Below are 13,108 nucleotides of genomic sequence, written 5' to 3'. Positions count from 1 at the left end.
CGAAAAATCTCTTTGAAATTGATTTTAGGTACCTATCAAAATAAAGTTCTAAAAATGGGAAAAAAATCATAGTGGCTCAGAAATAAAATCAAAAAATTAATACTTTTTTCAAAATTTAAAAACCCAATACGCAGAGTATGCGAAGGAACACTTAAATGTACAAAGAAGGTCAAATGGAGACTCCTCATCTGACACATGCCAATCAGTCAACTCATGACAAATTCTGCTCATGCGGAGTTGGGTTAGGTACAACTCTATGTTAAGTTATCCATGAACTGTAGGGTCTGGGACCATTTGGGCAGGAGCACCTATTTTGGGCACTTGCTGCTGTAGCTCAGTTAATTTTCAGCCAATTGACTTAATTTTTGGAATACGAATACGGTAAGATACGCACAGTATCTAGCCATGTACAAAATTTCATATCAATTCGTTTGAATTTGACTGAGTTATAGCAGCAAGTGCCCAAAATAGGTGCTCTTGCCCAAATGGTCCCAGACCCTACTACCTAAGAATTCCATCAAATTGAAGCATCTCTAAATTATGTTTGAGCTACTTCAGATGATATAATCATCGCAGCAATACTACCAATGCTCGAGTAAATGGAAACGATGAAGCACTCGCGTACGTCCTCCTCTCCTCTTCTTGGCGTAACGTCCTCACTGGGACAAAGCCTGCTTCTCAGCTTAGTGTTCTATGAGCACTTCCACAGTTATTAACTGAGAGCTTCCTCTGCCAATGACCATTTTGCATGTGTATATCGTGTGGCAGGCACGAAGATACTCTATGCCCAAGGAAGTCAAGGAAATTTCCTTTACGAAAAGATCCTGGACCGACCGGGAATCGAACCCGTCACCCTCAGCATGGTCATGCTGAATACCCGTGCGTTTACCGCCTCGGCTATATGGGCCCTCGCGTACGTCCTGAATGGAATTAGCAATGTTTTGAGTGCTCCAATCGTATACTTTCGCCATCAACCTAGCTAGGGTACCTTCACATAGATTAATTCCGGGGAATGTGAAAGCGGACTCCTTGGCTTAGGTGAACGCGAAATGGTCCCAGACCCTACTACCTAAGAATTCCATCAAATTGAAGCATCTCTAAATTATGTTTGAGCTACTTCAGATGATATAATCATCGCAGCAATACTACCAATGCTCGAGTAAATGGAAACGATGAAGCACTCGCGTACGTCCTCCTCTCCTCTTCTTGGCGTAACGTCCTCACTGGGACAAAGCCTGCTTCTCAGCTTAGTGTTCTATGAGCACTTCCACAGTTATTAACTGAGAGCTTCCTCTGCCAATGACCATTTTGCATGTGTATATCGTGTGGCAGGCACGAAGATACTCTATGCCCAAGGAAGTCAAGGAAATTTCCTTTACGAAAAGATCCTGGACCGACCGGGAATCGAACCCGTCACCCTCAGCATGGTCATGCTGAATACCCGTGCGTTTACCGCCTCGGCTATATGGGCCCTCGCGTACGTCCTGAATGGAATTAGCAATGTTTTGAGTGCTCCAATCGTATACTTTCGCCATCAACCTAGCTAGGGTACCTTCACATAGATTAATTCCGGGGAATGTGAAAGCGGACTCCTTGGCTTAGGTGAACGCGAGAAGAAGACGATATTTACGACGCGTTTTTTTTATCTCTGGTAATCTCTGTAAACAACAACGTACGCTACGACCTAGAGCGACTGACATAATCGAATGTCGCTTCAGCATACTCGCAGATTTTCAAGGCAGCGTTTCCGGACAAGGGCGAGCTCCATGCGGCCCCTGTTGAGAACTGCTGGACTATAGTTCCAGCAGCCAAACTCGACGTAGGCGAGAGAACCACCATGTACATCGAACGGAGTCGAAGGTGCGATTGGCTCGACGAGGAGTTAAAAGAGATTTTGGAGGAGAAGATCACAGTGCAGCTGCAGCATGGGACTCGGAACGATATACATGAACGGAAACTGAAGGAACAGACTCGCCTTTTTCGGAAGAAGTAATGGCGCGGCGCCTGGAAGAAGCGGAGTATGAGGAATTGGAATTGCTGTGCCGTTATTAAGTAGATTTCGCCCCATAAAACATTGAACGAAATATATTACTGAGTTTCAACAGATACTTCCGATAAAAACTGTGTTACTTTAGTAATTCTTGCCAATTATTATTCAATCAATGATAACCCAGCTCAAAAGTACCATTAATTTTTCGAGGCCAAGGGATGGGGTTTATATATGAACCCAACATAAAAAAATGTTGCAAATTTAGTCCTCTATTAAGTAAAAATGGGAATATTTGTATTTGAGACTTCACTGACAATCTAGAACATCCTTAGCACCACAAAGTTTGGAGAAACGAAAAAACTTGACATGCCAGTTGTTCTAAAATCTTAATTTGGCTATGGGTTACGTTTATATGTATTCATTTAACCTTCGTCAAGAATATCGAAAGGTTGTTTTTTTTTAATCTTCTGTGATGTTCTAGGTGTTCCAAACTGTACTGTAGTAAAGTCCTTTAAATCTACAAGAATAATTGTATGTGTTTTCGCCATAACAATAGCATTACATAATCAACTGGAATCCGTGAAGCTCTTGAATTTTACAATGTTATTTATAAACACTCCAAGAATATTTCAGGTCAGCCAAACTACCTAGGTGTTCAGAACTTCAGGTCTACACTCGTAACAATAACCATATCTGTTATACTGAGTAACGTTTCATAATCAACCACGATTACTAGACCAATCTAAAGTCTACTTGATATTATTATAAACCTCTGAGACATTCAGGATCGTCCAAACTGTCCTACAATGAAGTCCTTCAAATCTACAAGAACAACTTGATGTGTTTTCGTCATTAATAATAGCATTGCATGAACTGCTGCGATCCGTGAAGCTCTTGAAATCTCTAATGTCATTTGAAAACTCTTTATAGACACTTTAGAGATACTCCAGGTCAGCCACTAATCAGAAATATTGGTGAAAATCGTGGAAGGATATGTAAAAGAAAGCTAAAAAAATTCAAATATTACACCTTCTCCTACATTAATACAGTAGTACTCCTGGGCAAATATTTAATAAAACTCTTCAACAGAGTTTCGCAATGCATTGGAACAAGTTTTTATTCATTTTATTTGGTAATGCATTATGCCCAGAGAATCGAAAAAAATTCCCATCTGAAACGGGAATCGAGTTTGCCGTCTCCGGATTGGCGATCCATAGCCTTAACCACTAGGCTAACTAGGATAATGGATGGGGTATATGATAGGGTAGATGGTAGGGTATAAGTAGGGTAAAGGATTAGGCTATATGGTGGAGTAGAGAGTTGGTTAGATAATAGGGTAGAGAGTAGGGTAGAGAGTAGAGTAGAGGGTTGGGTAGTGGGTTAGAGTAGATGATAGGGAAGACGGTAGTGTATCGGGTTTGGGTAAAGAGTAGTAGCGTGAATGGTATGGTATAGGGCAAGGGTAGAGGGTAGAGTCGATGATAAGCTAGGGAGTAATTGTGAGATGAGTTGAGATTAGATAAGATGAGATTAAATCAGATCGGATCGTATCAGTTGAGATGAGATTTTCTCAACATAATTCTTAGCGATCCTTCAGGGATTCTTTTCGAGATTTTTCCCAGAATTCTTCCCAGGATTCCTCCCGGGATTCCTCCCGGGATTCCTCAAGAACCCCAGTGTTCCTTCAGGGGATCCTCTTGAGATCTATTCAGGAATTTCTGCACAGATCGTTTAAGTAAACCCTGTAAGAATTTTTTAAGGTATTCAAGTCGGCATTTCTCCAGAAATTTCTGCTGAAATTCCTTCAAATATTCCTTTAGAGGTTCTTGCAATGGAATCATAGATTCCTCCTGATGTTCTTTCAGATTTTTTTAGGGAATCGTGGCGGGAGTCTTGCAGGTATTCGTGTCAGGATTTCTTAAAGACTCTTGTTGGGATTCCTTCTAGAAAAGAATATAGATTTCTGCCAAGATCCCTTCAGGCAACCCTGGAGTGAATATTCTAGGTAATCGTGTTGGATGTTTTGTTAGGATTCCTTAAAAAAATCTTCACGAGTTTTTTCAAGGATTTCTTCAAAAATTCCTTCCGAAATTTCTTCTATGATTCTTTCAGGGATTTCAATCCCGGTATGCTTTATAAAAACCCCGAAAGGACTTTTTCATATATTTTAGCCGACATTCTTTTGGAGGCTCCTGTTGCGATTACTTCACGAATTTGTCCTGATTTTTTTTTTTTTCAAATATTGGATATAAGGACATAATTGCATTTTGAAGCTGATGCTTCTTTCAAAATTTCAAAAATAAAAATAAACTCAAAAAAGATCTTTCAAAGTTGTGGGTCGTATTTTGTATTTTCCACGTAATTCACAAATACTACTAGACAGAGAGCCACCCGTTTGCCTGGATATATTCGGAGAATCCTAGTGGAGTTCTCTTAGGAATGCTTCAGGGATTCCTGCTGGATCCCAATTACTTGAAAGAATTTGTTCGGATATTTTCAGAAATTCCTCTCGGGATTCCTCTCGGAATTTATTCTGCGGTTTTTTCAGAAATTTCTGTAGAACTTCCAGCTGGGATTAATATCAGGATTTTTTAGATGTTCCCCCAGAATACTTATAGGGAATCCTCCTAAGATTCATTCAAGGATTTCTGCCGGAATTGCTTCGGGATTCTTTCAGGCATGTTAGTCGGGAATTACTACTGAAATCCCTTAAGGGGTCTTTTAATACGAGATTCGTTTAGAGGTTTCTGCTAGGAGTTTATCAAAGATTCTTCCTCGTATTCTTTCCGAGATTTCTACAGGGAATCTTAAAGATTTTTTAGTTATTCAAGCCAGGATATCTTCTGGGGTATCTTCGAAGATTCTTCCAGATTTTTTTTGGCATTCCTCAAGAAATGTCTACAAATATTCGCTCAGGCATTCCTGTCTATGATTTTCATGGATTCCTCCCGGAAATTCTACAGGAAATCTTCCTGCACCGGGATTGCTTGAATGATTGCACTTGGGATATTTTAAGTAATCCTGACGGGATATTTTCGAGACTACTTCAGCGTTTTCTCTCAGGATTCTTCAAAGATTCTTGTCGGGATACTTTCGATAATTTTTTATTCCGCCAAAAGTTCCGCTCAGATCATCAGCTTTTTGAGATATCGGTTGATGCTAAGCTTTCTTGGGTGATTCATTATTGAAACCAATACTGTTTGAAAAGTCTACACCAGTGGCCGAATTCCGGCGCACAGTTTCTTCGAAGAGAAGAAATTTTCTTCCATTACCCACCAGCAAGAAAATTTTCTTCTCTTCGAAGAAAAAGTGCGCCGGAATTCGCCTACAGGGTATCTGATTATATGTAAGAAAAGCAATATCAACTGCAGCAGTGCCCCCCCAATGACCACGTGGTTTATGGACAGCCCCTAGCTCTCTCCTTGCTGTGCCGCTTTGTAGAATTCTGTCTTTATAAAACTTTGAAAATTTGTACTTGTATCTATCTAAGCGAACTGTTATCCAAGCCAAAATAGTCGGTCATATTCGCATTTTATCACTGCATATCTCACTGAAACTTTGGTAGAAACGGATCTTCGCCAGAATCGATAAACTCCGACAATCTGCAACATCAACAACAGCGTTGCGTAGCGAACATAATCATAATTGAATTGGATATCAATTTTATTGCGATTGCACGCAGTGGTCCACTTTTCATAACGACCGACCCCACGATGAAGGTGGACCGAATCCGATTACGCAATCCATGGGCTCTGGACCAGGTTAGACAAGCGAGAGAACATCCAATATCTCTTTCTGTCTGATGTATGTATATGGATTTAGCTAATTGCATTATGGAGAGATGGCCATTGCCGGTTGCCGGAATTGATGAGTTTTTCCTGCCTGGTCCTCCGCCTGTCCACTACTGGTTGCATCGATACCTACCTACATGGAACGGGATTAATAATTCACCAAGCCTAGTACAAATTGGAATCGGTCCACCACCGCACCAGTTCTGTGCGAATTTGACACGTCCCGGTGAAAGCGAGACCTCCGGTCAGTCACACTGCGGATCAGAGTTGGTAGATAGGTATCTATGACCTAGGATATCTATGGCTAGCCAACATTGTCGTCGTGAAGCCCATCTCGGTCATTGATTTCTAACACGTCAAGTGAACCACACTAGAGGGTGTGAGTAGCTACGCGTAGTCTCACTCTCAGGAGATGCACACATTTGTAGCTGATGCATATCAAACTGCATCCCGTGTCAACGCAATCCTCTCGAGATTGAGAGTCCACTATACTGCATCCGACAGTGATTGCGCGTGGGGTATGTGGGTGGAGGAAGGACCATCATCAATGAGGTCAATTAAAATTGGCAAGTGGGTTCAATGGACCGCGGTCTGATTGAATTGGATGGGCCTCCTCCACTGCTCCGTCCGGATGCGACACACTATACGATGCAGTCAATATATGTAGAGTGCATTTGACGCGTCTCTGCAATTGACAGGTCAGCTTCGTAGTCGAACACCGAGTGCGATCAAATTGATGGATGCTACACTGTTTCGGTGCATCGCGAGGGACGGAACTAGATCACATTTATTTGATAAAGTGCAACGCAATTTGGGCACTGCGCTGGAAATAATTGATGATCCGTTAGGCAGTCACTGGAGTGAACTGGGCTGTTTTTCTGATGGCACCAGCTTACCAACCAGTAGGTGATGGTGTTTGTAAATGACGGCTTGTCAGCCGCCTGCGCTCAAAACTTTAAAAAGTCACGCAAACCTAGTTCGATTTATGGTTCTGTAGGCAAACCAAGGGCCATTCGAGTCGATTTTAGATCAGTTTCAATATTTCATTTGACAGGCAACATACGATGAGGTTACAGCTTGTGCGACGAACCGAGGAGAAGGGAATCAATGTCGGATGCAGCAAATATTGAGCTATTATTTAAAATATATGTTGATAATGTTCCAGTTTTAAATTAGCTATTCATTTTAAACAAAAAAGGATTATTTCAAATGTGTATTCTTTAAAAACATTCATCTTTGTTATCTTTGACATTGCACAATTTCTCTTTGAGTCGCCTGTTTTACTTCGAAATCGCATTCCACCCAGCTCTCTCCAATCATTGCCAGTGCCGTCCGGTTCCGAAATTGACACCCCCTTTTTTCGGTTGAATCACCCATCGCATTCCCTGTCACCATGAATCAGTTCTACTCGTAGGTACAATTGCGTTTCAAGTGCACTCCACTTGTTTCCGCCACAACAATTCAATCGAAAGAATCCATTCACCTATTTAAGGTGGCGGTAGTGGCACACTTCAAGCCTTTTTGAACTCCCGACATCGGCCCAAAGCAAAAGAGATTCGTAATATTTCAATGGGCGAAAAGTTTCAACAAGGTTGCGTCAATCAGCTCGATTTGCAGCGTGCATTTAGTGCATTCTCAAGGACGCAAAATATTCGTACACTCGAACGTACATATGTATGTATATTCCACATGGAAGCAGCAACTTATGGTTCTCGATTTGTTTCGTTTCTTTCGTTCTAGGATCCAACTGGACCATCTACGTAGGGCTGGCCCTGACGGCGGCCATCTGTATCGCAATTGGAGCTGGTTTGATGCGGCTGGCTCGGCGGAAGAAAACGATTCCGGCGTACAATCTTGCTAGATCAGGTAAGAGGAAACGACATCGTAATTTTTTTTTTATCGTTGTTTGAGTACGAACTGAATTCTATATTGAATTCTTGAAAAAGAAAAACCACATAAATCACTTCTGCATTTTCACGGTCATCACGGTCTGAAATATTCTTTCATATCAAATAACTTCAGAAAAGATATGCCGGGGCCCGTGACTTTGTGACTACACGTTCACTTTATAAGTGAATGGTCATGGCTTCGATCCCAGCCCCGGCACTTGCAATTTTTCGTCAGTTGCTCTTCCCCCCTGACACCTGACCCTCTTCTGAGCATATGCTCTAACGGACCCGGAAACTTGATATCGGCTAACGGCAACTCATAATGGACCCCCAATTGGACTGGAAAAGGAACAAGAGCAAAAAAACATCAACATCCTCAAGCTGATCATTCTACCATGGACAGGGTAGGAAAGTGACAGCAGCGCAAAGGCAACCAGATCGATATAGTAGAATTAGAATACAATACATTTAGGCACTGTACAAATTGTAGGTGCAGCTTCCAATTGGAATCGCTCAAGTAGTGCCCCCTAATGGACAAAAGAGCTATAAATTAGTTAAGTGATTAAAGAATGAACTCCAGTGAAGTTTATCTTGAGCATTTGCTCGATTGGTGATAGGGTCTGGGACCATATGGGCAGGAGCACCTACACTCCCGTTCAAAAGTTTGGGGTCACCCCCTCAAAAACATGTCATTTTTTTAGGCCCATATATCCGCCAATTTGCGTCCGATTTCAAAACCCTAGGTTTCATTCAAAAGATAATAAGTCAAAGAAACTTTGAACATGATTTAAAAGAAACTTTTTCAAAAAAAATTGTATGTAAACTTAACCCAAAGTTCCCAAATTTTCTAAAAAGTTAATATAAACTTACGGCAGTGTCGCTGGAAGTTGGGTCGACCAAATTTTAAGATTAGAGCGGTAATATGACCCATTTTCTATTAGCTTTCAACTGCTTTTTACAGAACTTAGCTAAAAAATCTAGAAAAAAAGTTATTAAGTAAATTAATCCTTGATGTCATCGACCAAAAGTTTGGGGTCACCCCTCAATATGATGTATCGGCCAAAAGTTTGGGGTCACTTTCGTAAAACATGGAAAAGTGATTTGGTGATATCTTCGTCATCTATAGTTCAATTTTAATTATTTTTGGCTCATTTCATAGATAATTAACTAAATTTACGTTCGTTTGATGTCTTCAACTTAACGCAGCGTTTCTCAAACTATGGGTCGCGACCCACTGGTGGGTCGCGGGCTGATTTTTGGTGGGTCGCGTGGTCTTTATTAACTTATGCCGAATGTTTTTGCTAGCCATTTTCTAATTTTCAAATACTCTCATGGAGAATCCTTTTCTAGAAGAGTTATTCATAGAATTTCGGGTTTTCCTTAATTCTTTTCAAAATTTTGTATTCTAAGTCTTGTGTGGAGTATATTGAATATTGAATCTACTGTTCTTGAATCGATTCCGACGCTATGAGTTTTCAATTGAGTTTTAAGCACAGAGAAACATACTCCACACTCTGCTCGCTTCCCATTGAACACCTCTTGAACGGTTGATTCAAATATTCGGTAGTTGGTCAATTGACCACTCGCGGCATTGGTATTGTTTTTCCTCCTGTTTGACGTTTGCTCATTACCGCCACCTAGTGGTGGTTCGGCCAAGTATTGTACGATTAGCAATGGGGGTTTGCGTTTTCGTAACGATTTTTTAAAGAAATTTGTTCGAAGTGTTACGCCTGTCACTTTCAATTTGTGTACTTAGTGCTAACGTAAGAACAAACACGACATTCACGAAACGCGACGCGAGATAAGACACGACACTTATGGTTCTTACAATCGTCAAAATAATTAAAAAATTACCTTAATGTCCGACATTGTCCCGTAGATGGGCTGCATCGAGCCCGAAACCGGTCGGCATTAAGGTAATTTTTTAATTATTTTGACGATTGTAAGAACCATAAGTGTCGTGTCTTATCTCGCGTCGCGTTTCGTGAATGTTACGCCTGTTTTTCTGCGTTTTAAGATTCGGGTAAAATTTTAGATTTTACTTGTTCTAGAAAAAAAAAAAGTTCAAGTTGTTGCTTGCGTTAGCATTTTGAGTTAGACTTACACGCCAGTTTCTGCAGAAATACCAAAAAATTACCAAACTTCGACAAGAAACCTTCTCTTCAACGAACTTCAGTAAAGTTAAACTTCTGTAAAATTCTGATGAAGGTCGATCATCTCAACTTAAACGGGACAACTGAAAAGTGATTTCAATAAAAATGGAAATAAAACATGTGTGAATCAAGAATATTACTAAAAATTTCAAGAGGACTCATCTGACCATTCAGCAGTAGTATAATTCTAAAAACTACTTGATGTTTACCCACTTGCTGTGAATATCTGTTACATTTTCAACCGATATTTAATTTTAAAGTGCTGCAGAAGCCTATGAAAGTGATAAAATGTATTTATTTGAAAAGGCAGTCCAAATTTGAAAAAAAAAACTTATTTTATAAATATTTGTGCTGGTGGGTCGCCAAATTCTTTAAAAATCAAAAGTGGGTCGCAAGCTGAAAAAGTTTGAGAACCCCTGACTTAACGTATTTAACGATTTTTGTATATAAAAATGTTATGTAAAGTTAGCACATTTTACCACGCTTCAAAAAATGAGGCAACTTTACGCTAAGTTTTAGTATGTAAATTTCAACAAATATGTGTGGTTCAATGTCTATGCAGTTAGTATCATTCATTTTGTTTCAAATAAGCCAAGAAGAATTAAAATTGAATGAAAGATGACAAAGATATCAAAAAATCACTTTTCCATGTTTTATGATAGTGACCCCAAACTTTTGGCCGATACAGCATTTTGAGGGGTGACCCCAAACTTTTGGTCGATGACATCAAGGATTAATTTATTTAATAACTTTTTTTCTAGATTTTTTAGCTAAGTTCTGTAAAAAGCAGTTGAAAGCTCATAGAAAGTGGGTCATATGATCGCTCTCATCTTAAAATTTGGTCGACCCAACTTCCAGCGACACTGCCATAATTTTATATTAATTTTTTAGAAAATTTGGCAAATTTGGGTTAAGTTTACATACAAATTTTTTTGAAAAAGTTTCTTTTAAATCATGTTCAAAGTTTCTTTGACTTATTATTATCTTTTGAATGAAACCTAGGGTTTTGAAATCGGACGCAAATTGGCGGAGATATGGGCCAAAAAATGACATATTTTTGAGGGGGTGACCCCAAACTTTTGAACGGGAGTGTATTTTCGACACTTGCTGCTATAACTCAGTCAATTTCAAACCGATTGACTTGAATTTATGAATATGGCTTGATACTGTTCGTATCTCATCATGTCTCAAACATCAAGTCAGTCGGCTTAAAATTGTCTCAGTTATAGCAGCAAGTGCCCAAAATAGATGCTCCTGCCGAAATGGTCTCAGATCCTACTGCAGTGTGGCCAGATCAGCTACACTCACACAAGGTTCAATGCAATGAAATAACTGCTTGAGATCTCTTATTTCCAGATGAAAATGACGTCTACTACGTCAGATTGCAGGTCAATGTGAGGAGGGAAGTGAGAAATGATTGCAATTGCTAGCCCACGCCTGTTGAAAAATTGTTGCTTGATAGAGGGTTCACGTTTGGTGCGGGGGCAAATTAGTCCGATGATGATGTGGCACAGTTCACTTGTTATATAACGTGAATATCATAATCATATCTTAAAACGATCAAATTTTGATGTCATATCTTAATATGATATTGATGAGATATTCAAAAATTTGCCGAATATCTGCTCAATATCTCATCGTGATATGTTTTCAAAATTAGTACTTAATTTGATCTTTGGAAAGCCTAGTGCAACCCGCTGTATTAATGTCGAAATTTCCCAACATTGCGCATAAAAAACTATTTTAAGTGTTCAACTTTCATTATGCGCCGTCCCCAAATAACGTAACGCTTCAGGAGATATGGGTTCAATAAATTCCGTAACGCTCTAGGGGAATAGGGAATACAGCCTAGCGTTACGACCCATACAAAACAGTTGGAGTTATCATACAAAAGCATATTATGGATTCCGCCAGATCCTAATGAACTAACCACCGAGTTTAAAGATATCGAATTTAGCGCTACATAATAAATAGATGTTCCCTTATGTACACCACAAATTTTATAGACGAGCACTGGGACAAAAAGGAAGAAGCAGTGGCCTTTATTTTAAATAAGCGGGTTTATGGATGCGGCAGTTGATAAAAAAAACAGAGTAATCGGCACAAAAAAATGCATATAATCGATATTTGCTTTTCTTTAAAAAAAGGCATAACAATATATACTGATTTTATCTGATAGATTTCTTAAACCCAGTTTATATTTATTTTATTTCACTGAGAGTAAACCGGCAGAGGATTTCCAACTGAGTCCGATGACAACATGAGCTGGACCTCGATGTCGAGCTTGCATTTATGGTACGAATCCAATAAATGAATCACCGGACAGATTGGGAACTTTATCGGCCCGCTAAGCAAAATACGTCCATTTCAAAAAACGGACCGTTTGATTCTAGATTCAACAAAACATACCACTGCAGACGACAAGCTTTTTGAGTTTCAACCAACGAATTGCGTAGCGATTCTGCATGAGGTATACGAACGGCCGACAGTCGTGACGACTACGATCTTCTAAATGTTTCCAAAGCTTTTCTGGGCGACAGTTCACAATAGAGCACGTTCAGTGAAGTACATACTAGATTTACCTTCTCACCATACAAAAATTCAGCTCATTACTACAATCCAGTACTTCACTGATTGCGTCCTATTGGTGGAAATTCGTCCTGTTTTAGGGGCAAAATAAACCAAACATGTTTCTGCGCATGTCGTTTTTAAAGTTTGGATCACTAGCTTTGTTAACAATTCAGAGAATGAGCATGAAATGTGGAATCATCTAGAGAAAAGTGCTCTCTTAGTTTAGGAAAATATGCCGAATAGCCTTAATTCATTTTTATTTTCCATACCATCACGTCAGTTTACAAATTTTGGGTGGAAACTGTATTAATATTCTGCAATAGAACATTTATCATTGAGAAATCTGAAAAATACTGCTAAAGATCAAAATTAGCTCTTCACATTTCCATCTGCGACATCCAGAATTCGAAAGATCTGAAAATTACTGCTCAAGATCAAAATCAGTTCTTTGACACATTCATCTATGACATCCGAAAATTGTAAGATCTGAAAACTACTATTCAAGATCATAATTAGTTCTTTCACACACTCATCTACAACATGGCGGGACCAAACCAACACAATTACCATGACTCGCTAACACCTTGGAAAACGTAGAAGTTGATGCTCTTGTTACCTCCTATTTTCAGATATGAGTCGTAGTGCAGTGGTAATGTCACTGCTCATAAATCACAAGGTCATAAGTTCGATTCTGGTCGCGGCCATTTTTCTTTT

The 13,108-nt window shown here is 39.6% G+C and overlaps 1 protein-coding gene across 1 annotated transcript in view; it reads left to right on the top strand.

The window, feature by feature from the left end:
* LOC109398676 (netrin receptor unc-5) overlaps nt 1–13,108 on the top strand; it is a 611,474-nt gene that overhangs the window by 410,331 nt on the left and 188,035 nt on the right. Inside the window, exon 8 of the mRNA XM_062850694.1 lies at nt 7,522–7,647. Coding sequence (XP_062706678.1) covers nt 7,522–7,647 — 126 coding nt within the window. The remainder of the gene's footprint in view (nt 1–7,521; nt 7,648–13,108) is intronic.

Source organism: Aedes albopictus, chromosome 2 (genome assembly GCF_035046485.1).
Source record: "Aedes albopictus strain Foshan chromosome 2, AalbF5, whole genome shotgun sequence".
NCBI lineage: Eukaryota > Metazoa > Arthropoda > Insecta > Diptera > Culicidae > Aedes > Aedes albopictus.
Note: the sequence above shows the minus strand (reverse complement) of the source record. Positions and strands in the feature narration are given on the sequence as shown.